The 26,519-nt window shown below is 38.8% G+C and overlaps 1 protein-coding gene across 2 annotated transcripts; it reads right to left on the bottom strand.

Annotated features, from left to right (window-relative positions):
* Nucleotides 1-22,600, bottom strand: SH3GLB1 (SH3 domain containing GRB2 like, endophilin B1). 2 transcript variants are annotated; one of them, XM_083867491.1, is made up of 9 exons: nt 22,457-22,600; nt 19,540-19,681; nt 16,932-17,060; nt 15,095-15,228; nt 14,611-14,703; nt 7,127-7,216; nt 6,553-6,653; nt 1,484-1,715; nt 1-472 (listed from the first exon to the last, which is right to left on the bottom strand). In XM_083867491.1, exons 1-9 carry the CDS (start codon nt 22,526-22,528, stop codon nt 365-367), a joined length of 1,101 nt encoding a protein of 366 aa, XP_083723617.1. In that variant the 5' UTR covers nt 22,529-22,600; the 3' UTR covers nt 1-364. The 2 variants fall into 2 exon arrangements, with proteins under 2 accessions (XP_083723617.1, XP_083723618.1); XM_083867492.1 differs by lacking the exon at nt 22,457-22,600 and adding an exon at nt 21,872-22,064.
* Between the last annotated feature and the right edge of the window lie 3,919 nt (nt 22,601-26,519).

The following is a 26,519-nucleotide window of genomic DNA, read 5'->3' as shown; positions in this document are numbered from 1 at the left end:
TCAGTTCACAATAAGTTTATTTTATGTGAAGAAAAGCTTGCCATTAATGAAAAATTTCAGTAGAAAACAGTACCTCCTGCTTTCAATCTAGATTACTCAAAAGTAGAAGCTTGTATTAGTGAAAACTTCAGTAGAAACAAATCTGTAGGAAACGTTCTTGGCACATGAAGTAAAAGCTTTAAACACATTAAGTTTGAATAGAGTATTGACCGTGCAACCATGCTGGCAGAATAGCCAGTTTTTAATGGCTGGTATTTGTCCCTCAAGACAATAACATGGAAGACACACAAACCTGCTTACATAACGTTAATTGTATATAAATATGGTGTTGCCATAATTGACAGTCTCTATTCAGGCCAACCATTTAGTTTAGCAGTTCTAAATAAGTAATAGGCACTTTGCCTTTCTGATTTCCCCTTTCACCCATCAGCCAGTCTGAATCCATGCCAGGGATACTGTATACTGTTATCACCTACAAAAAGAGAAACACATTATTATAAACTTCATTTGCAGGGAAGAGAGTTACAGTCTATCTTCAAGTGACTCCTAGTATCTTGGAATTGAGATTAACCAGGTTAAACAGAGCATTTAATATAAGCATCCATGCAACATTATCTAATGCTCATAAAAATTACTTCACTGGCCTATGGAAAAGACTAGACACAGTATCGTATCTTAAAGTATCTTTTTTTCTGTTGAAATTCTATTCATTACTGTTTATTTTCTGTTATGTTTTATCTTTAAATTTTGTGTATCCACCCTCAGCCTCTGTGGAGTGCCTGATAGAAAGACAGATGGTGTTGATGTGCTACATCTTCACAGAAAATCTGAGCCCACAGCTTCTATATAAGTCACTCTCTGGATAAGACAAAAATTCAAATAAAAATATTGAAGTAACACAATTAAAAACCAAAAAATCCTGATTTTTAAATTTTTTTTCCTCAGCATTAAGCTATATTCACATTACCAGGTGGAACTCTGTTCCAGCACTGTGCTTCATCATCTATCTCCATGTGCTTTGTATAGACCCTCTGACTTAGGACTGCTACTGAACTGGAACAGGAATAAACACAGCACAACCTTCACCATCAGAGCAAGAAGTAGTTCTATTTTCATATTCTTCCTAAATTGCAATATTCAATGTTTGCTAGACTAATCATATTGATAACAGTGCTAAAGATGTGGTGAAATGTAGACAGCAGAACAGCATCTTGACTGTCTAGCAAATGTTCTTGCAAGCTAAGATGGTGTCACAGATGTTGACTCTCACTACAGAATATTAGGATATGCTCCTAATATTCAGAAGTGAATATCACAGGACAATACTCCAAGAGTATTGAAATTTTGAAATTTAATTTTAAATTTGAAATTTAATTTTAAAAAATCAACTACTCAGACTTTTTGATGTAGCACATCTTAACTGGCTACTCACAAGCATTCCCATTTTACTTTCAAATTATCAAGGTACATAGAAAACTCTTACCTCATCTGCAAGTAGAGATAATTCACTGCTGTTTGCAGCATCATAATCATAGAGAACTCTTGCTTTTCTGCTGCCACTTGATGACTTCAGTTCACTGAGGCCTGAAGTAACAACTGAATTGCTTACTGAAGGCAATGGAGCAGAGGCTGAGGCCAAGACTGAGTGAGTAGAAACGCTCTGCACAGGAGTTGTGGAAGACTGATTGTTGTTAGAGAGGAAAGTAGATGGAAAGCTGTGAGAGAAAAAAAAGATTGAGTGAATCTGTTTTACACAGGGCCTTATGCATGCTCCCATGCCTAAATTAGCATGCTTATTTTTATCAGCAATAAACACCAGTAGACAGCACTATGACAACAGCACTGAGAGTTGTATAACATAAATAAAGAACCTTAAAAAACCCTGGATATTTGTCTGTTTAAAAAAGGCAAAACCAAGAAAGCACTGTTGGTCAAACTTAATTCAGATTGTACTTTGATAAACATTTCTTTTGACAGCTCTGCCAGGAAAAGTAGCCTCCACCTCCTCCTGCTCATTCCTCAATTATGTGGTTACACAAAAGATTGTGCTGATGAACCAGATCAGGGAAATATAATACAACTTAAAACCACAACCTCCCTCTGAAAGCAAGGAAAACTACACAACTATTTTTGTAATCCAAATCAGTTAATTGATTCAGTTAACTTCATGCTGTAAAACAAAAAATATTTTTTACGCTAAAAATGAACTTAGATCAACTTAAGCTCCTCATTTCTAGGTCAGGCTGCTACTTGCTCAGTGCCAGCTGTAGTGCTTGCCAGACCCTCCCATGAAGTCAATTAAACTCATTAACCTGACTGAAAAAGAGGGGAAAAAAGTGTATAATCTCCTATTTAGTTAATGAGCTCAGTCACAAAAAACTGTTACGAGTGACAGAGCAGATACAAGGGAAAGCACAGAATAACATGACTGAAAAATGGAAGGAACAAAAAAGAGAGCAAAGCAGCAAGAGATTTTGGAGCAGTGGAGTAGGAAGAATGGACCAGCAATGATGAGCTCTAAGAATGTCTCATGTCACTCTGCCCTACATGCTGGGTTGCAGTTCTGTGGCAGGCTAAACTCATTTATTTAGCAGCTGATGTAACAATTTCTTGTTCCTTTGCTGCCTTAACCTGGTTCTAACACCCATCTGAAAGCTACTTTAAGAGTAGGTCAATAGAGGTTTTAAAAAGTGGCAGAGCTGAGCAGTAAAAAAGGACCAGTAACCAGGAGTTAGACTGAGTCATAATGATCTGGAACTGTAGTTGCATTTCCTTTCATTCTTTTGACTAGAGAATTCCCACACATAACTTCCCTCATCAGTCCTTCTACATGGATGCATTTTCATTAACATCTGGGATATGGGCATATTACCTCCTCACTCCTTTTGTCATAAGGAAGATCAATCCATACCACGAATATGAACCCTCCAGAAAATAGCCTCATCTCATCCCTTCTCACCTCTGCTCCCCAGTCAGATTCTTTCTGAAGGTGCAGTTCAGTGGCAACTCTACCCATGTAAATCCAGATCAGTATATTCCCATTACCATGTCTGCAGCATTACTGCTGCTCATATGACCATAAGAGCAGCTGTTTGAGGGAGTTCATGCAGGTAAAAACTAAACCCATCGATGCAGCAACTAATTTTTGGTTCATGTGACAATAGTGGAATTAACACAGCCCATATCTGTAACAGCTGCAGCAGTCCTGCACACAAGGTTCCAGCTTCACACTATACTTAACCTGGTAAATGCACAGTGCCACCAAACAAGGTGGACTCACTCCTGTACCCCTTTTCTGCACACATGTTCTTTCTCTACCATTTAAGTCAGGTCTAGCAATCTGCTGCTTTTGATTCAACAATCTGAACAAACCAAAAATCAGGAAGATTGATAACTTTCCATGAAAATAGCTTTTTAAACATGTTCACTCTGCAGTCACAATTGCATCTGACTGAAAGGAAAGAGCAGAAGTGTAATATGAAAGACAGCACTAGTCAGACAGAAGTGCATGTAAAAACTGGGAAGACTTTCAGGAAACTGTCCTGAATTTAGATAGCAGCTTACTACTGTGCAAAGGAGGAAGCCCCACTCCCCCCTCTGGCTTACCTTGACCCCACTTGATAATAAAGAGCTGGTTCAACTCACCAAGAAGAGACTGCAACTCCACCAATTTATTTTTTTTTTTAATTTGCTAGATTAGTTTTTCAAACTAGTTCATCATGTTCCCTGAACAAATCAAACAAGCAGAATAAAGGGAGCCAAAACCAGACCCCATGTTTCTGTAGGTATAAATCAGCTGTGCCTCATGATGTATTTATTACTTGATTAGTCGGCAGTCAACCAGAGGGATTTAATTCTAAATGACAATCAGCTGTTTCTCAATATTGCTAAATGACTGTTTAATATACTGCTAAACCTGTTCTCAGTTAACACAGTAATTACCTGTAAGTCATTCTGCTCAGTTCAAAGCCTCACTGGTTTGTATAGTCAGTGGAACAGAAAGCCAAAACTTTACAACTACTCTGTCAATCAGTGGAGCATTAAGTCTCACTCCTTTTGCAAAGCCATATGGAAGGCTTTATACTGGAAGGCTTCAGCTACACAGAGTTTGCCTGGTTTGTTTTTTTTTTTATTATTATTTTGAATGCTTGAGTAGCTTGAGGAGTTTCACAGCTTGTAGAGTAAGACACTAGTAATAGATAATCTGAAAAAAAAAAAAAAACAAAAAAACACTATGCCACAGCTTACATTTGTCTATCAGGGAAGCTGAGAAATTTCAGAGCAAAAGTAGTTATCAGGAAGAAAAAAAAAAAAAAAAAGGCAGACAGAGTACCAGAATATTTGAAATAGATTTGTTTAGTTCATTCTGAGGAACTGAAAATAAGAAAAAAGGGAGATTTGATTCCCCTCACAGAAGGGGAAGGCAGTACAGAGATAAGCAGCTGGTGCTGCCTTGAAGAGAAACATCCATAAAAACACGTCTATTTATATAAAGAGAACTGAGTACAAGTTTTCCCCCCACCTTTCTTACAGCTGCCTCTGGAGAGTAGATCAGGGAGATCAGTGCTCAGCTTTGGAACCAGGAAGAGGTTTATGCCCTAGATTCTGATCCAGGTAAAACAATATGCATCTCCTCTGAGAATCAGGTTTCTGTTTCAAGTAACAAACTGATCTCACTTAGAGGCTGAATGCCTCTGGTTCATCAACCTCAAAATGAAACTCAGTCCTTCACAGTTCTTGGCTTTTATATGAGAATATTGCACAATAGCATTCTCAGATGTGTGAAAAGCTGTGTAACTCAGCACTGTGTGTTAACCAACACACCAGTGGCAGACACAACCAAAAATCTAGCTGAGCTGCCTAAGTTGTTTATTTGGTCTCTATGTGCCCACATAACCTCGGGAGCACAGAACACAAACCCTACTCATCTGCTTATTTAATGCAAGTGCTACACACTATATCCCTACAAATGGAGACATTTCCAAAGCAAGGAGCACAACCTGAGACCCTGTCCCAGTGCTCTCTGTTGTACTTCAGTGGGATTTCCTTGCACAAGGAAGGAAAGACACACCCAAGATTTAATATCATAACTATTTTAATCCACATAGGCAGAGAAACTTCATTTCACTGTTAGAAGCATTTAGAATTTTGCAAAGCTTCCATGCTTTTGGTCTTCTACCAGTCATAGTAATTTTATTAAAATATTAATCAAATCATAGCCACATAAAGATACATCCTTCTGCTTTCCTAAAAGCACTATTTTGTTCAAATGCACTTTTTTTATACCTGGTAACAATTTATACAAATTTTAAACAAAACCAGCCTTCTGGAACAAGCTACACATCCTAAAAGCAGAATTTAAAGAGGAACATGTTCTCCTTAGAATAAGGGTATTATGTTTAACTCTTTCTGTTCGATAAGCTAGGAGAATAGTACACATTTTAAAAATATCCTCTCAAAATAGTTATGTAAATATATTTAACTTAATTTCGAATTTAAAAGTTGCTTTTCCTTAATACTGTAAATGTTTGTTTTCAAGCTTTCAATTCCACAGCTTGTATTTATGTGCTACCACAGTTTATAGTTGAGTATCTGGAATGTATTAAATTGAGATGGAACTTTAAATATGTAGCTTTTTCTTAGATCGAAGCTTTAAATACTTTAAACTACAGTTTAGTAGTTTAAAGTCTTTAAACTACAAATTTAAACAAACTGAGGAAATCAAATGCCACAGGAAGTTGCAAGTCAGGAAAAGGATAAGACTCAAGAACACTCAGTTTTACTTCCTTGTCAGGGAAAACATAAACAGAGTTACCTCAGAGACAGTTACCCAGAACAGACACGTAAATAACATGATCTGTGTAAATTTAAGAAAGGGTGATTTGTGAAGAATTAGAATAGAGAAACTTTAGGAACTATAAGTATGTAGATCTCTCTACATTCCCACCATGAAACAAAAAGGGTTAAGAGCACAAACTAATGTCAGTTTCTTCTCTTACTTTAAAAATGCTAAACTCATGAAACGGCAAAACAAGACAAACTTGTTGATTCTACTGTGTGTGCTCCGGATAATAGACAGGATGAAGATCTCTCCCTGTACAGTACCTATGCTGGCAATTCAGTTAAGAGTGGAGAACAAGGTTTCATCAAAAGATCAGATAATGTCTTGTAGCAAATAAAGGCAACAGAAATTTTTAGGAAGTATAAAAACTTTTCCCACATTGCACAGTGGTTTAGTAGCATGAAGCATAAGACAAATGAAGAATTACAAATAAATACCTAGAAATTATTTTTTGTCCATTAAATGAGGTTTCCAAGAGCTCACCTTCCTCAATTACACAATACATAAAATCTCAGCAGAAACTCCCAAAAAGCATTAGTGCTGTGTATAGGCTTAGGGAATTAGTTGCACTGGGTAACTACATATTACCTGAGAACAGGTAAATTTCCTTTCAGTCCAGCATGCCTGTGTGTTCACCACTGTTATATCATTGTAAATTTTCCTACCATTCATAAGCATTTATTAAAATCTTTTTTATACAGTATTACTACCTTCCAAGTTGTTTCTGGAGATCCAACATATATTGGTAACATTGTGCATAATAGGTCATCTGAGCTTCCACAAAGTCATTGAGACAGCGGAGATGATGTGCCTGTAACACAGCAAAGAATTCAAGTGTTTTAGTCTCTAAGGGCACCATGCTGCATTAGAAAAAGCAGGTACCTCATCAGGTGCTAGTGCAAATAATGGCACTTAGGGATAAACACCAGATAGGCACAGTGCCTGGATTTACCAGGTAAATAGGATAATAAAATGTCACAAAAATTAACATACTTGAGTAAATATTTCTGTGGTTTCAACACTCACTTGATCTGATGAATGGGAAGCTGGGTATAAAGAATGAAAATGAAAGCTTCTGCATTCTGAAGGTTAATGGGAAAGTAAAGTTAAATTCAGTGGATATTAAACTAGAACTAAAAAAAACCCAAAAATTACCCTTGTAGTTTGATGCTTTAACGCACTCAAGTGAAACCTCATAGACCAGAGTTCCCAAGTAGTTTACTGCAGCTATTTTTAGGAGGTGCCTGATGCTGACTTCCCCCTCAACACCTTTTGGGTACTCACATGTGTGCTGCTGATCCCTTCCAGCAGGAGCCTGGTAATCTCAGCTTGACGGTCAAATTCGCTCTGGGTAATTCGCACTTCCTGTTCAGACTAAAGACAGAACACGGTCAGGGACTGGTACAGGCTCTGTGCCACACCTGCCACTGCAACAGGCCCACTTGATGCACAACTGCTCATACAAACACATCAATCACAAGGTTAAGTGTTTGAAAAGGGCCTTTTCTTTGCAGATCTTTACTAGGCAGTAACAGTAATTGCCTTCTGGTTTCAGAAATGTTGAGGACCTTAGTACACAGCAAGCAGCTTTCTTATCAGACACCTACTACATATACAAAAGAAAGGCATTTCTTTGCCAGCAGTATTACCCCAACAATAACAAACGAAGCGTTCACTGGCACAACCCCATCTGCACCAGGGGTTTTGTCAGCATAGCAGTGGCAACCAAGAATAACGTAATTTTTTTCTATACATCAACTTAACAGGTCTCTGATGAAATATTCAGAGTAAATCTCACATTATTTTTGCCAGGTAACTGCACTGCAATCAGCTGTACATAAATCTTTGATGCAAAGTTTTACCAGGATGTCACATAATTTAATGTCTTATACTGGCCACCAAACTACTACAAGTATTTCTGGAGCTTGTAATCAAGGAGTCTTTGAAAAGAAATAAATCTGAACTACACAAAATGCTCTAACACTTGGTGTTACAATTAGAGTAAAATTTCTATTACAATGATGTGATTCAAGTTTCATGTTTCAATAATTCAAATTTATTCCCTGTTACATATAGTTCTCAACAATTTTAAAGTAAGCTATCAGTGTTACACTAGTTTTAAATTACTTCAGTCTAGCACAGCCAAAATTACTTTAGAGTACTTTTTTGGGGGGGAAAGAAAAAAGGACACTAAACACACATATACAGAATATGTGCTCTAAGATTCATTGTTCCAAGACAGAATGTCCTCAGCCTAAAATCTGGATTATCTCGCCTCAGTGCTTATATTCATTTAGTGCCTTGTTTCTAAAAACAAACCCAAGGGCAAAAATCTACATTAAGTCCAAAATGCAGCAATTACTATTCTCAACAAAGGAGGAAATATATTTTCAGGAAAATTTATGAGGTGATACCAGCAAAACACTGGTTTGCAAATATTCTGTTCTTGCATTCAGCTAATGTTAATCAGTATGAAAGGTCTCAGGGAATCTCAGAAAGGAGCACAGAATAATGATACAGTTACCTAAGAAATGTTTTTCCATCTGAAGTTGCTGCAGCTGGAAGGGCTTACACAGTAATTAAACAATGAAGATGTACCTAAAGAGAACTCTGCGCTTCTTACTCAAACTGAGATAGTAGTGTTTGTATCAAGTTTCAAACTAATTAGGTCTTCAAAGCTTGTTGAGTAAAGAATCTTTGCTTGGAATTTTCTGATTAAATTTGAATTAGTATCAGTAAAATCCATCTGTCAGTCTTTGAGAGAAATGTAAGAAAAAACATGAAAAAAGCTACTCTGATAGCCAAGAGGGGAAGAAAAGCAACATCTTAATTGTCTTTACAAAACCCATCAAAGCAAAAAGTACATCATTTATCTGGAGAGAAATAGTTTTGTCTCTTGCTCCTCTGAAGTCAGCAGTTGCTAATGTGTTTCTGTCTCCCTGCCAGGTAAGTAAATACAGGAGAATAGGAACTTACAGGAAGGGGACATATCCATCAGAATAATTTTATTTGTTTCAATAACCTTCTAGCAAATCAACTACTTTCTGCAAGAAAAGGAAAAGTGGGTAATGTGGTAGCACATATTAACTTAGCCAGTACAGAGTGACTTAAAATATATTTACAAAAGCCCAACGTACTGGTTTTATAGAGACTCACGTGAACTGAATTATGTGATGATATCTTTAATCAGTTTGACCATCCTTACTTTCAGTACTGCCAGGTGAACAGTAGCAGGACAGCGTATCTATTCTGCACCTTGGGGTAAAGGTGAAAACCAGCTGATTTTTAATCTGAGAAGTTTATGGCCTGATCACCTCTGTTTCTGAACAGAGTGAAGAGCTCAAAAATGCAAGACTAAACTTCCCAGCTGCAGTTGTATTGTGTTTTTAGGATCATTAAAAGGCCTCACTAGGTACCTCTAATGAAGATCCCTCTTCATTACTTGCTCTGCAACTACAGAATATGACCCCAGGTTTGGAATCTGAGTATTTGTATGTAAGTAATCTCCCCAGATTTCACACAGGAGTACAGGACCACTTAGAAATACTGTGCAATCCTGCAGTGAAGGGACAACACAAATAAAACCATATGAAATAACATCACTTTCCTAATGTTGCTTTACTAGACATGCTTCTAGTAAAACACTGGTAAGGGATATATAGCTGTACCTAGTATTTAATATTCTTTCTAAAATGCAGAGTTAGAGGAAGCTGAACTGATGCAAGTTTGTTATTGTCACCATGCACATCTTTTATTCTAACTCAAAAAAAAAAAAAAAAAAACCCTGCTGTAATTGAGCCAGAGATGACTGGATGGTCTGAAATCTTTGGTGGGAAGCTTATATTTAAATTGAAAACATTTACGAATCTCCTCCTCCAACTCTCGAACACAGAAGGACAGATTGTCTTTAGAAATGTGGATGGATTACTGCTCTGTTGGCCGTACATAATGTTGTAATTTCTTCTCAATAGTCTCTGCTATTTATATATGAAATAAAAAAGAGGACCTTGAATTACATAATTTATTACAAGAGCTAAAGCTTTTTGTCTTCTTTATGCTATAGTTAAGCACTTTGTAGTATTTCTTCTTTCCAAGACACAATCTGTTAGAATTCACTATCCTAAAAATTGCTTGTCCTTGTCTCTGAAAAGTAAATAGCTTCAAGATCAGTTTTCATTACAGCAGTATTCTTTCCCTGCCATTTTTCCCCAACAGAGGACCAGCAGATAGGTTTCCTGCTTCCAAACATTACTCTACTTAATTAATTAATTAAATAGTTCTCAAACTTTGGGATCAAAGTTGACCTCACCCTCATTTTACAGTTAACCCTCTAAATGCCTCCGTCCCTCTGAACTCGCTCACCCTCACCTGTGTGCACTCATAGAAAGTTGGAAGAGCAACTCCCAGAACTTCCAAGGTTTCACTTGAAGCTGCCTATCCCAGGTTCTCCCTACACCTCCCACAGCTGCCTAGCTAGTTCCCTAAAAACCATACTCCAAAGCCCCTGCTCTCCTCCTATTGACATAGTTTTAATTACCCTTTCTCTACAGAAATCCACTAAAAATCCCTCCTCCCCTCTTAGCACCCCCCTCACAGCCTGTTGCCAATACTGGTTTGTCAGAGCCAGTGAGCCTAAGAACAGCCCTTCTCAAGGCTCTGCAGCAGCTACTGCCAAACATTCCATCAGCTCCTCTGAGTCTGGCCCTGGGCAAGGGGTGGCATGACAGAGAAGGCTGCAATGCCTATCCCAAGGCTAATGCTCAGCTTACAAACCAGCTCCCAGGGCAGGTGCAGTTTTCAGATGTGCCTACCCTCTAACTTAAGATCTAGTGACACTGGGGAGAAAGATGAGGTTTTCCATGTTCTGGGTAAAACTTGAAGACCAGTGTTTTCAGGAGACTTTAGATTACTAGACCCTAATATTTCCGAAAATTTTCAAGTAAGCTCATTCTTAACAGGATACCATAACAGTAAATTTTGAGAGAAGTCCTGTAGTTCTCTGTTGTATCTTGACCCATGAGAATCACATGGCACTGGTACTAAGTGACAGCCAGAAACAGCTTACTATGAAACAAGCCCCAGGCATTGTTTTGCCACTGAAATTTGAAAGGTCCCGGAGGGGCCCAGTGTATTCTGATGTAATGCATCAAGCTGCCAACATCAGACTGAAATCAACAACATGTAATATCCTTTATTACAGCAGATCAGCACAAGTTATGATTTCAGAATTCTGCAATTTCAAAATTGTTTACTTACTTTTGTCACTTCCTCAGCCCATATCTAGTCAGCATTAAGAGTGGGGGAGGAAAAAATAAGAACATACAAACTTAGACATCAGTGGTACTCTATTACAGTATGTAATCACACTTTGGCTTTTAAGTACTTTCCTGTCCTCAAAACTTCACAGAGTTTTGAGGAATGCTACAAGTCAGTTGCCCAAAGCCCTTCATATACAATGAATCTATTATGAATATGGATAGCATTAGATCTATGAAACAAATTAGATACTGAAGAGAGTGTGACTTGTAGAACTCATCTATTACAAGAATCTACTTAAAACAAGCTATTACAACACAAGACATGACTACTTAAAAAAATGACATGAATCAGACAAACTAAATTACCTTAGGAGGAACTTAAGTTACCTTAATGTGTTATAATAATGGAAAACTATGGAAAGCTATTCTCATTTTTACACTGAGATAGATGAATGCTTTCTCTTGCTAATTTCATTACCAGTTTTCTATTTCACAAGTACTTTGACTGTAACCTAAATTTAATTGAAATTGCTACAGAGGTATCTCAAATTGAGTATTAGAGTAGTAGCAAGCAGCACAGCAAAATCATAGAACTGCAAGGGATTTAGTCTAAAAGTTAATTACTTCAGCTTGGTCTTTCAATTCCCTCTTGCAATGTGGCTCTTCTTTAACCTTCATCTTCTGCCATTGTAAGATGATGACACAATTGGGAATAGGATGAAATGTGTATAAAGGTTGCAGGAGCAAACTGTAAAAAACAAGTTTATTTGCTCCTTTTCTTATCTGATCACAGCTGAGAAATCTGGAACACTAAATTGAGATGAGACCCAATATGCTGTGCAGATCCAAACCCCACCAGAACAGCCTGGACAGTACAGTCTATGCTGCACATAACTAACTAATCACTTTCTTTTCCACTTTTACAACCATGGTGCTAAAACCAGCTGCACTAGAGAGTCCTTGCAGCAAGTTTAGGATACACTGTACTCTAAGTTAAGCCATTAACTTCTGTGACATTATTCAGCTGCAGTTCCTTGCAACACATTGCTTGAAAGGAATAATTTATACATATTCCTGGCTGTTTCAGATGATTCATTTGTACTCATATTAATAATTCCTTTCCTCCGATAGCTGAAAATAATTGCAGAAGTGAAAAATTAACTGCTTTGTATCCTAAGTTTACATTCATAAAACCACAGAAATTAGAATACTGTGTATTTCAAATTATCAGAAATAATCAGATGCTGTACTGACATAAGTGTATTTACTGCATTACATCAATCAATTTTAGAATAGAAAGCAACTGAAACGAGACCAAAACAAGCTGGATAGCAAGAGGAAACATTTGAGAGGAAAATGAATGAACACAGGAGGCCAACAAACCTTTAGCCATTTTACATGCAGCAAGTTGAGCATGTAAGAGACATTTACCATAATGTTATTCTCTTCAGGCTGAGAGGTGTTTAGTTGCTTAAATGTATAGATGAAAAACAAAAGCAAGTTACAACACTGTGAATATTGCAGGTAAATAGGTTATCAGCACAAAGCACTGCAAGTTTAAGCTAACGAAGACCATGAAGTGAATAGAGATTAAAAACCAGTCTAGATTTTGATTTTAAGCACTGAATTAAGCCGTTTCAGTTGTACAATAAGCATGGGACAAGTAATTTTCAAATTATTTTTCCCAGTTATAAAAATATGTAATGACATGTAGATAATATTTAGCACTTTAACCTCTCACAGAACATAGTAAAGCATAAAAATTTTCATCATGGCTCAATACACTTCACTAACCTATCAGTCTAGCCCTGTTTCTTAGGTTTCTCCCTTTATAAATAAGGGAGCCAGCAGAATATGACCCATTTGCATCACACCTACATCGAGGTTAGTTCTCACTTCTATATTGCAGAGGATAAAGATGAGCTGCAATTATGTTATTTCTGCTGGCATTCTACAATCTGATACTTCTTAAACATGCACACTGCTGTCAAAATGTAACTAAAATTAAAGTACTGGCAAAATAGTGAAGAGGTTTAGAGTTTCATTCTCTTCCAGCACTAAATTATTTGCGTATAAAACTGCATATTTGCTGTATGAATAATGAGGACCAAGTAGTAGTAGCAGCAGCAATTGGTACCAAGCTCTGAACGATTACACTGGTGATGAAATTAAAACTTCAGTATAATATGAATATATATCATTTTAATACTAGGCTCAAGGGGAAAAAGTCCTTATGGTCTTTTCATTGCTTTAGAAAGTAAGGTACATACCTGCTACCACACCACAAAGGAAGCTAATAATAAAAACACTACTTTTTTAAACTTAACTCTGAATAAAGTCAAGCAAAGGAATAGTTTACTATCCGATGCTCCTCTATCCATCGCTTCTAAATTGCACTACTTGCTGATCAAAACCCTTCTCTATTCTCCACTGTTAGCCTTACAAATTAAGAAAGCTCGACAATAGAGAAGTGACTCTTTTTGCATAGAATTTACATAAGGGAAAATGCATGCATAGACTTAAAAATACAGATTGTTTAAATACAGAGGGACAGTGTGGATGACATGGACTGACACGCAAGAGCAAAACTGTGAGGCAGAGATTATGTTGGTTTTTACATGGATCATAATCCCAAAGATGCAATGCACTTCAAAGCTCAAGACGATGTCTCTGAGATCTTTCAAGACAAATGCCCATTTGGAAAAATCAGCAAAAACTGACAGTCCTTCTTCTGCCTTTCCATCATGTACACAGTCCCTGTGTATTTAAATCGTCTAGACTTCTTTATTTCCATGACCCTTACCATTAACCCTTACAGGAAAAATCACTTCAGTGTCCATCATTAACTGCTGAACCTTTAGGAACACAGTCAAAAGACAGCTATGAAAATACTGTAAATATATCCTGATTAAACTACATACAGTCAACAGTCCATTCCTTCACTTAGAGTATTTCAAGAGTTTAAAAAGCAGTAACTTTTTTTTCCCATTTAATCTCCTTGAATAAGCATTTTTTTGAGAGAATCAGAATGGTTAAGTCATGCAAATTGAAAAGGCTCAGTTCTGTTTGATGGTGTAAAATAATAAGCAATACATAAAGAGAAACCACAAATATTTTTGGAATAGAGAAGTTAAGTATAAATAGGTTCATCAGTTGAAAGCAATTATACACACACTTCAACATTTGCAGAGATTCAAGTATTTGTATTTACACCGATATTGGCAGATTGTATCAATTAATTTTTGACAGTACAGGCTCATCTACTATAAAACAAGAAGAGAATAAGTAAGTCCAACTTGACAGAATATTTAAAAGTAGAAGACTAACACCTTGATCAGTAACTCACTTCTGTTTCCTTGTGTTCCACTTAGGCATTCTTACAAAAGTATCTAGAAAAACAACCAGGGTAAGAAGCTAGGACTGGAAACATAACCAAGCAGTCAAGTTGATAAATATGTATCAATAAGTCTGAAAGTTATGGACCAACTGAAAAAAAACCCCTCTACTTACTGCAGCTCGAGCTTCTGCAACTTTTGCCTTCTTCAGTCTGGTTTTTGCAGCATCCAAATCCAGTCTTTTATTTTGTAACAGTTTACGTTCTTTCTGAAAGTGAGTTAGGTTAGTTTGTGAGAATGGGTGCACATACTCACAAGCAAAAGACTGTCTACTTGAAAATGCTGTTAATGAAGTATCATATAAAAAAAAGTTCTTCAGTTAAAGAGAGAGGCAGAATTAGATCCTAATTATTCTCACACAATTGATACTCAATATGCATACTTCTCATAAAACAATAGTTACCAAACAAATGTTTTCATCATTATTTTGTTTTTACTTCAGCAAAAAAACCAGAAAATACTCCAAAGGCACAAATTTCACTTGAATTTTTCTATATTACCTTAAGGAAAGTAATAATACACCATTATCTACCACTACATTTCAAAGACTAACAGTTACAATTAGTGCAAAATTCTGAAAAATGTACAATTCAACTTACAGTAATAGTTTTGTAGTCTCCTTCAATAAAGTTTCTTAGGGGAGTGAGAAAGTTTATAGCAGAAGTTTGAATTAGTTCTCTGTCTGCTGCCCCAATTCGCTTTTGTGTTTCTCCACATTTAATGAGTGCATTTCCTGCAAAGGAAAAAATATGTTAATCATATTGTTCAGGCAGGAGGTTAACAAAACAGGTTGCTACAGTCACGAAAGTTTAGGCCAGCAGTTTGAAAAACAATGCAATGCCATTTAAAGGGCCATCAAAAGAAAGAAAATAATGTGAAAAAAACTCAAACACATTCTCCCCCTCCAACCCCATTCCAAACCTCCAAAACTAAACACCAAAAAACCCCAACATAAAAATAAACAAAAGCCCGACACCAAAATCAACAACCACACAAAAACAACAAGCCAAACCATTTTTATTATGAGTAATCACAGGTCAAGGCAAGATTTCACTGAGATCTCATTGTAGAAATGGCACTAATTATGGCAGCTCCACAGTGAACACCTATTACAGAACTGGATATCATACGTACTTATTTTAATCCAACAACTTCCTTTCCTATACAACATTCTTAAGACAGGAGGTGGTGGTAGCAAGGAAAAAGCTTAAGATACCGGAAAATAATGTGCTTTTCCTCACCCACATCTACTAAAACTTCTAAATACGCATTTGTACATTAACAAAAAGTACTCTGAAATTTAGTTGCAAGCATTGAAACTGAAGTTAGTGTATCAAAGGAATTTCAACAGTCTGACACAATTTAGATAGAAAGGACACTAAGTGTTCAGGGAACTAAGACCTTATGACAACACAAACCTAACACATAACCCTAACAACGTATCTATATGCCAACATTTGATCTTATTTACCTGAATTCAAAAAAAAAATCTGCAACTTAAGGCACAGTGTGCCACTAAGTACAACTCTGTTTGATGTTAAAAAGCAAGACTTGAGGCTGATGATCAGAAGGAAGCCCACAGATACATAAAATCACATGGAAGTAAGAAGAACAAAGCCTGCCATTATTGATTTTGGCAAAAGAATTCTATAAAATATTTACTTTTATTTAACTGGATTTTCCTTTTTTGAGAAGGAATATCATTATTTACAAATATAAGGAACTCATTCTTAAGAGAACAAGTTTTCACCCCCATAGTAATTTTGAAGAAAGAATTAAAGAGTGAACTATCAGATTTTGCATAATATAATATATACAGACATCTGCATTTTTTCAGTTGTTTAAATTAACAACTGAATTTATATTGCAACTTTAGGAGTTGTAGAGAACTAGAATTCTAGAATACTAGAATCAGCCTTTTAAATTAAAGCAGAGTAAAAATATTAGAGGCCCACAACCATCCTGCCATAGGTATATAAATTTACTAGAGAAGGAATAAAATTTGGATTGTGTTCCACACTACTATCCTTACCAAATATCCTTATCCTTATAAAAATATTACCTATTAGGAAAGCAGGAATATTGTACAGTTAGAGCGGTATGTTACTACAGAAGTCAATTTCAGGTAATATTTTCACTCCAAACAACAAATAAAATTAATAAATACTGTCCAATGTGCAGATGTTTTCCTTTAACAAGGAAACTACACTCCAAAAGTAGTTGCTCTGGTAAGACAATTATCCATCAATGAACATGGATACCATTCCAACCACAGGTTCTGTTTCTAGATTTGGACAGAAACCTCATCATTGATTCCTAATGTTCAGTTATACAGAAAGTCAAATGTCACTAAACTGTTTCGTCTAAAGGAAGACAATAAATACAATTTTATATTGTTAAAAAAGCCTATATCTATGGGGGTTTTCTACTTCTTACCATAGGCTGTTCCTGGGCCAAATTCATTTCCAGCATCAATCATATACTGGCCTAGTAACTCTGGATTATTCATGCGACTTGGTGCTTTGCGGTCCAGCTTCTCATAGACAAATTCTTCTATTCTGGCATCTAAAAATGTTTATTTGAAATAATTACTGTCATTCAAAGCACAAATTAGAAAGAGAACTAAACAAGAAAAAGGAACACAAAAAAAGAATTTCAAAATCCAGCCATTAAACACAACATTAAGTGAACAATGTTAAGCTGGAGATCTTGAAAACTGACAATTTTACATGTTTGCCATGCCCTGTTCAAGTGTTTCCTAGAATCATCTGGGAAAGTGAAAATTTATACTTTTCTTCTCCAATAGCATAGTTATACAACTTTTCAGAATTTTGATCAGAAGTCTTCACAGTAAGAGCAGTAACAGAACACTTCTTAAAAAAAAAATAAAAAAAAAAATAATCAGTCTTTTGTTCCCTCTCCAGAAAGAAGATCAAAAGTGCTCACAATTAGCTGTAGGAACCAAGTCGAACAACCACTCTAAGTTCCCCATTAAGATAGTCTGAAAGTTCCACAGCCCCAGAAATTATATCCTCTTTCCTATGCTTCAAGCTCCCTAAACATTCTAAAAGAAATCATTAAAAGATATTAGAAAATGCCTCATTCATATTTTCTTAGTCTGAGCAATAAAATTATCAGAAAAACTTGTTGAGACTATGTGAGCATTACTACCCATCTATCATAATACTTTCTACCTAAGAAGCTACTGGGAGCTTCTTAGGTGGAAAGACCTCACACACCTAAACAAGGACTCTGTAATTGAAAAAGCAAACTCCTCAGATATAATACCCAATTTCTCTGACCAATTGCTTTCATTTCCCACCTAGCTGGCTTTATTTATACAGTCAGTATGAACTAATTTCAGCCTACAATAGTACAGATAACCACAAAGAAGCTTTCCAGTGAACAAACCTGCTACTTAAATACTACTTGTTAATTAGACAACTTTTAACAGCAGTGGATTAAATAACTACTCTCTCATGAAAGTCACAAAAATTACTCTAAGACAGACAATTATGGATACTAGTGCCTTCCCTGGTAACAAGGGTGAACCAAAAAAAAAAATCAAAAGTGATTTGCTTTCTTTATCAAGCCATAATATTTCTTTTCTACTAAGTCACGAAAGAACTGGAAAGTAATCTAAAATTATTGGACTATTACATGGGTCTGATCTATAGGTACAATGATAAACAGGGTTGAAAGTGATTTTTCCTCCCCTAGACAGGGTCACTCCATTAACAACTACCAAAAGCAGCTCTCCAGCATGTGATCCTTCTCCCAAGTAGGCCAGCAAACAGCTGAAGTTACATTCACAAAGATCACTGCCCAATGCTGAGTATTTTTAGCCATCAGAAAACGGACTAGTGAGCAGAACTGAGACACTGCCATATATCATCCTTCCACTGAAACTTCTTTATACACTTCCACTAGCCTCCAGTCAGTGCTTCAATATTCAAAGCTTAAAAGTTTCTGAAAAAGGCCAGGAGATGTTACAAATACTGAACTGAATGAGAAAGACAACTATTTCCTCTGGCCTAACAAAAGTAGAAATTTGAGCTAGAATATTCTGCAAGTTCTACTGCATCTTTCCCACATGATTAGTTGGTTTATTTTTAAAATACTGGTTTTATGGAACTAGAAGATGCAACACACTTCCAAAGTAATGCTTCAAACATCTCTGTTATAAGGAATTTATCTACTTGGCATTAGCAGTGTATGATTTCCCTTTACTAATGAATTCTAGCTCAGTATGGCACTACAAGAGTTTTCAGTGCAGAACTAGTAGCTATTTTATAAAATTATCATTTGAGCAAACCCAAAGGAGGTTTAGATCTTTTCAGTGAAGTAGTTCACCCACTGACTAGACACCAGGTCTTGACTTAAAATCTAGATCTAAGCAAATTCCTATAGATCTAAACTCTAGTACAAGTGTAGGATGAGTCTGAAACTGATCTCCTCAACATTACCACTCATAGCAGCAATTTCATAAACAAATAAAATTAACACACCATAAAACTTCATTTCTTCTGACCATGTTTTTTTTCTGTTACTGTTACAGTAAGAGACTCAACAGTGATGAAATCATATTTGACACTTTCTTGTATTGCTTAATTAGGGTGCTAATTCTTTAGTAATGGAATTATTAAAGACAGGTATTTTAGCTCATCTTGCCTGCTTCAAGCTGATTTGTATTGTGCAGAGAGTATTCCAAGATATCTGGAATTAGAATAGGAAATTCAAGTAAACAGTAAACAACCCAAAAAACCAATCAACCTGAGACTGAGCAGCATATGGAACCAATACAGCAGTGTAAAAAGCTCTGTATAAAGTTTTCCCCATCTGAAAGGTTCAGGAAGTACCAGCAACTGGCCGTGTCTCCAATTCTTACCAGCTCTTCAAAATGTGCTTTCCATAACTGCAACCTTCAAATTTTAAGACTGCTGTATTTAATCATTTCTTATGCAATAGTTATTGTAGGAAATATTTACACTGACCTCTTTATTAATTCAGAAGTAAAAAACCAAAAAACTGAAGGGCTCCTTACTTGGATTTGGCTGCAATAATACTTCTGTTTGCTTCATTATTTTTTCTGTCCACAATTTAGTGCATTCTGCTTTGCTGAGAAGGTTCTCCAGATGAGCATCCAGTTCAGTCTTCTCTGCCTGACCAAGCTTTTCTTCTGTGAACTGCAAGTTAGTCAGGTTTAAAATATTCAGTTCATAGATATAATTTTTCAGGACAAATTAAAAACAGTCACTTGTATTAGTTTGAAGATGATGTTTTAAAAAGTATAACCATTCCCCAGTCATCAGTAAAAATCTAAGGACAAATTTGAAAGCCATTAAGTTCACCAACACATCCACAGTATCAGGTAAAAAAAGGGCAGGAGGACGTTAATCAGAGAAAGATGTGGAAGATAATTTATAACATTATGAAGAAATCATCTGCTAAATTTGGTACTGAGAATTCTCACGTGAAGCACTTTGTCCAATTTGGCACAGTGTGCTTTAAAACACTAACCAAAATGAAAGTCTAGAGGCAATAAAGAAAATTAGGAGATTACTTCAATCTTGTATATTTTGTAATCATTTGTCAATTATCCTTGTGTAAAACCTAAAGACAAAACAGATTCCCATTGCAGCTACCTCGAATATATTGAGAAAATGTCCTGTCCAGAGAAAACAGGACAAAAATAGGGAGTTTAAACTTCAGTAAGAAGATTTAAATTATAATTAGACATTAAAGAAAGCTTCTAAAGACAAGGATTAAAAGCTAAAACAAACTTTCTCGGGAAGTTGTGAAATATATATCTTTGGGGGTGGGGAGTGTTTTGCTTTTTAGAATAGGACAAACCAGTGTTTGATAAACTCTTTAGATATCCTGTTATGCCTTAGAGAAACGGTAAGATGACCTCTGCTCTTCTCATCCAAGCTGTGATTTCAGTGACCATGAAGTACAATATAACTTCACTTAGGTAAATAAATCCATCAGACGATTCTTTTCACTTGATACAAAATTCACGCCAAGCCTTACTAACCCACAAGCAGTTTGTTTTTCAATCCCAGGCAGGAGAAGCTACACGTTTCACATGAGGCAACCAAGCAAAGCCGGAAGTGAGGGCTCTGCCGGCCTCTCCTCAGAGCAGCAGTTCCTCACAACAATGATGATCTCATCCCTTGACAGCCCCACTGTTCAAAGTCGGCCGTTCTCGGGAGAATCTGGCTTATGATTAAGTTGCTAACTAATTCACCAATTAGGAACTTAACAGGACTGGAAGCATTCTGACTGTCCAGTTTCATTCTTTACAAGTTCTTTGGTGGCCAGTAAGAAACAGAATACAAAAGTAAATTGCATTGTCCGAGTTTGTTTTAATTTCTGTCACATGTAGATTAACCAACTTTGATAGCATGCATATCTTGATAAATGCTTCTGGCATTTGCAGTTCTACATAAAAGCAAACTGCAGTCATGAGAAAGTTCAGCTACCATACAGGGAAGAAGGAAATTTATTCATGGGTGTACTACTACTGTTTAAAAGGCATTTAAAACTATGCCAGGTGTTCTCAAAAACTTCGTACAAATTCTTTACAATACAGTAAAAATAGGTCTGGAATTATTTTTTTACTAATTACAGACAAGAGTATTTGTATATAAAAACATTAATAGTTCCGACTAAAATTTCCATAAATCCTCTCAGCAGTGTGAAGACTCCTCAGTGAAGACCACAATGTTAGATTTCACATAGACAGTTAAATGAAATCATAAGGTCTCATCCAAGGTCTTACAACATAGGAAGAAACTGCATCTCTTTTTTTCCCTTGTCCAACAAGAAAAGAGAAAGGAGGCTGGAAAGGAAGAGTCAGTCTGGAAAGCAGGTAGACCTGGAAGAAGCCAAGAGTAGTGGGGGAAGCATAGAAATACATCCATCAAAAAGAGAAGCCCCTAGGACCGCTTTAAGTTCATTTAAATTTGAACAACAGTATATTTTTGATGAGTTTGCATGTTCAGAGTCCTGCTGTGCTACTGATCATTGGCTCTGCTTGAATATTGAGATTTAGAGCAACACATCAGACTGATCACACCATAAAACAACGCTAACCACGTTCCAAACCTGTGACCTGACCCAGCGAGAAGAAACCAAAGTGGATTACTAAATACACTGCTTGGATGTGCATCTTCATACAGGAAATCTCTTCAAGTTTAATTATATAAGGAAAGGGGATTACGGCTCAAGACAAGCGCTAAGGAACAAAAGACAGTTCTAGTGCCCTTACTGAGAAGAAAGGGAAAGACCAAATCAGGAACAATGGGCTACCAAACAAGCTTAAAAACAAAACTAAAAGTAAAAAAATCCAAACAGCCTAAGCAGACACATACCGGACTTTCATGTGTCACATCAGAGCTCGAATTTTACCGATCAGGCAGCGATATGAACAGGTTTCTAACAGCCAGTAAAGCCCAGGTGCTTATTTCAGGCGAGCCACACCTTCGTCCTTTGCATGCACAAAGTCCGGCCGTGTCTCTCGGCAGCTGATGCCTGTGCACCTCGTGCCCCCCGAGCCGGAGCCTTCTCCCCTCTTTGCTCGTCTGGCCTCGGGCAGTCTCACCCCCGCCAGCCCCCCGAGGCTGCTGTTGTGCCCCAGCCTGGCGAACCGCGGGGCCGGCTGGAGGGGACTTCCCGCAGCAGCCCATCGCCGCCCGGCCCGCCCCGGCCGGTGCTCCGGCCTCGCGCCCGCGACACAGCCGGGCCCGGCGCTCCCTCCGGGCCGGGAGCCCGCGGCGGGCCCGGCCCCGGGGGCGGAGCCCAGCGCCCCGGCCGGCGCCCCGCGGCTCGCCAGGCCCGGCGGCGGCCCAGCCCAGCCACCCGCGGCCTCGACCCGGCTGGGGCGGCCCGGCCTGAGGCGGGGCGGGGGGGCAGAACCCCGTCCCAGAGAGACCCCGGCGGGGGCGGACGGTCCGTACCTGCACGGCGCGGCTCAGGAAGGTGCCCGCGTCAGCCGCCAGCTTCTTCACATTGAAATCCATGATGTTCATCTTGGGCGGGGGCGCTGACTCAGCCCGGGCACCCGCGGCGGCGGCGGCCGCTCCGGCCCGTCCCTGTGGGAGCCGCCGGGGGCGGTGCCGGGCCCGGCCCGGCCGCAGCGGATTGGCGGGGCCGCGGCGTCAGCCCAGGGCCCGGATCGGCCGGGGAGCGGCGCCGGCGGCCGCCCCGCCCCGATCCCGCCCCGGCCCCGCTCTGCCCCGGTCTGCCCTGGCCCAGCTCCGCCCCGGCCCCGCTCCGCCCTGGCCCCGCTCCGCCCTGGCCGCCTTCCTCCCGGCCCCGCTCCGCCCGTTCCTGCTCCGCTCCGCCCCGCCCCGGCCCCGCTCTGCCCCTGCCCCGCCCCGCCCCAGCCTCGGCCCGCCCCGCTGGCCTGAGGGGTCGGTGGGCAGGGTGGGGTGGCGGGGTTGGCCGTGTTGTCCCGGCAGGGTTTTCTCCCCGGGTAGTCCCGGGCATTATCGGCGGCCTCAAGGCTGCGGCTGCTTCGGGGCCGGGTCAGCCCCCGCCAGCCCTGGGCGAAGGAGACTCCGGGCGCCTGCCGCGGCCTTTGCCGTGAAGACTGGCGGGCAGGGTGGGCGGCACGGGCAGAGGTGACCCCTCGGGCGGGCAGAGGTGACCCCTCGGGCGGGCAGAGGTGACTCCCCGGCTCGTCTCTCCACGCCCCAAGCATGGAAATCCCCGCTCCCAGGAACCGCGGCCCGGCCTCTCCCGGGGACTGGCCCCCTCCCACCCGCCTTGGGAGGACGAGTCTCGCCCCCGCTCCCGTTTCTTGTGCCCTGAGTTTTGTAAGTCAAACCTTGTCTTTACAAAAAATAGTTTCCCGATAGACCGTCAAAATGTAAGACGGAGATAAATTTTCAAGAAGTCGTTCATAAAAAAAGAGTTTATTAAAAGATGTTTGGATAAGTGTCTACTGAGATGCAACTAGCGTTAGCACCAAAACATCACAAAGAGTTTTTGAAAACCAAGGTTTTCGAAGTACAGTAGCAAAACTCAAGAGCAGTAATAAAGCAAATCTGTGTTTTTAGTAATTTCCATTACTTTAACATCTCTCATCATGATTTTTGAATGTTCAAGAAGAAAAGAAAGGACCTTTGACATGGCCAAGAATTAGAAAACATTTGCATTATGGCATCATTGGCAACAGCTTAATATACCCAGCTTAATAATTTTCCCCGTTGTTTGGTTCAGTAATTTGTTTCATAATCCAAATAGTAAGTAATGTGTGGCTGAATTTGATAAAGTCAGAGGAAATCCTATGGCATTATGACAAGAGGTGAATTCCAGAGAAGGGAAATAACTAACAATCAAAGCAATCTTGCTTACATGCTGGTCAGATTCCAGGAATAAGAACCAAAACAAAACCCAGGCTGTGTAAAATTCGTATTGTACCTTTTATCCTGATAAGAACAGGGCCTGAAAGCTATTGTGTGTATGTGTTTCCTTTTCTTGAATCATTTTACCTTTTTCAGCTTGTATTGTCTTGCTTATACATGGGTATAAGTGCTTGCATATAAGAACTCTATGGCAAGTTTGTTTCCATTTCCTAAAATTACTGTTACTGGTATATAGAAGTCCCACGAACCTCTCTTTCAAGGCTCAGTACTATATACCCTGATGAAAGCTGATTACAGTCATGCAAGTGCTGATTACAATTCACTGTGGTATCAGTTTAGCATATGTGAAAAGACGCCAACATCAAAAATTTTAAATTGGGGTCTACAGATGCAATTATTTCACTTCATAACTTCCACTGGCACTAAGTTCCAGCAGTTCACGTTGATGGCTTTCCACAAGAAGAGATACCCAACAACTGAAAGCAGTGGTGCCTGAGCTTGTAGCAGAAGCATCCCCTCAGCTGCAATGTAGCCCAGTAATGCCCTGGCTGTGTAATACTTTCTGGCGGGAATGAACAGCCACCAAGTTGGTCTAACTCTTCCCAAGTCAATATATGCTAGTTCTCCCCTGAAGCTTGCAGCCTGCTGCTGCCCATGACATGTGAGCCTTGCCTGCCAGAAAGGAAAATGCTGTTTTCTGTTACATTGTCTGATGTCCTTGGTATTGCTTTTCCTTCAGGAAATGACTGGCTGGAAGAGGAATAAGACTCCCAATCCTTTAAGCTCCCATTGGTTAGAGTAGTCTTGTAGGATTTGGAAAATCTACTTGTAGTGTTGCTGCTTTTCTGAGGAACCCCAAACAGAGTGATACTACTTCTTAGGAAAATGCCTTAAGTAGCAAGTATTTCCAACAGTAGCAGATGGGCTGCTTGGCATGTGTGGAGCACTGGATCTTGTGTTTCAGTTCTCACTTTTAACATCCTTCCCCTTTTTATGAATGTTAAGCACTCAGAATGTGAGTGAGGGGGAGAAAATAGCTCTTCAGCTAGTGATTACTACACTTATTCAAGAGGAGGATGTGTTATACTGCATGATTATATACTTCATATAAAACTCTAGTTCAGATAATTTTTTCCTATTTTGTATTTAATGAATAAATTAATTAATTTAATGGATCACAGCCTGGAACTCCATGCTTTTTAAATTCCACAGTAATCAACTAATCTTAAAACACTACTGAGTTTCTCCCTTTCTTGACATTCTCTTTATTTGCATGCTGTAGGCCTATTACATACTGTTCAGGACAAACTCTGGAAATTTTTTTTGGCATTCTAGAAGGTGTTAACAGCCTAATTTTGGAGACTGCTGTTGCCATTTAAAGAAATTACCACATGCAGGCCATCTGCCCTGTCCTTATTGGAAGCTTCAATACCTGGTTCCAGTAGAAAATCGTGTCCCTCTCTACAAGTACTCTTCAGAGCTAAAAGCATTGTTGGGGATTTGGGTTTGGGATAAAGTGGTATATCTGGCTCGGGTAAGGAAAGGCATACCTTAGCACACAGGCTTAGTTACAAGCCAGGTACTGACATAGGGAGTGCTGAAGGTGAATTCAAAGCGTGCTCAGTGTATAGAGATATACACCAATGCATTCTGAGAAAATCAGTTGCAAGGGCTGAGGAACTGTGCTGGAGGAACAGTATCAAACAGGAGCTCCAAAGTGTGGCGTAGGCAGCAGAGAAGGTCACTTGTAACAGTGCTGGTCCCATAAGATTGTCAGGCTGAAGAGTTGTCTCAGGCTGGAAAAGAAATTAAAGCCTGCCATGTGCCCAATCTCTGAGAATTAAGAAGAGGTGGGTGACCACTGTACCAGAAGGTATGGTGAACAACATAACTTTGCCTACTGTCAGCCTTTCATGTAGCATACCCCAAAAGAAGAAATAACCTTTCATAGCATTTTACTGCTGGATATAAATGGACCCTAAAACGTCCCTTCCTATCAGTAGAGCTAGAATTCATATGGAAAACCCAAACCAACTAACCAGCCAAGATTATGTTAATATAAAGGTTTATAGTATAATTAAAATATTTTTATGTAAAAGGTAACAGCTTATAACTGAAATGATCCTCAGTTGACTCCCAGCACAGCTTTCTGACAGTATGGGAAGGTAGTGTTTACACTAAAGGCTTTGGAGTCAAAGATTTGAAAATCCCAGAAATGCCTTCATAAGTTGTTGCCCTGAATTTTCTTGCTTTCAAGTGTATGAATCTTCTCAGCATGATTCTTACACTGCTTCATGCAAACTATATGTATTTTTAGAAATTATCTATGTGTTTGCATAGTTCTCCTCTGGGAGGAGAACTTGATTGATGGTAGTAGTGACCAATGAGGTCCATGAGGTCACAACCTTCTTGAGCCAATCCTTGGTGTTTGTATAAATTGTATATAAGTTGATGGAGTCAGAAAATAAAGAAACTTTCCATGTCTGACCTGCTGCTGCCTGCTGTCCTCTGTGTGGGTGTGAAACAGCATGCACAATAAGTCAATTTATATCCTGTGAAAACACTGTAAATGAAACAAACACACTCTGGTAGCACATCTAATCCCAATAATGTAGTGACTGCGTTGGAATTAATGCCTATTTAATTCTGT

This window comes from Zosterops lateralis (assembly GCF_965231275.1).
Source record: "Zosterops lateralis genome assembly, chromosome: 9".
Taxonomy (NCBI): domain Eukaryota; kingdom Metazoa; phylum Chordata; class Aves; order Passeriformes; family Zosteropidae; genus Zosterops; species Zosterops lateralis.
Note: the sequence above shows the minus strand (reverse complement) of the source record. Positions and strands in the feature narration are given on the sequence as shown.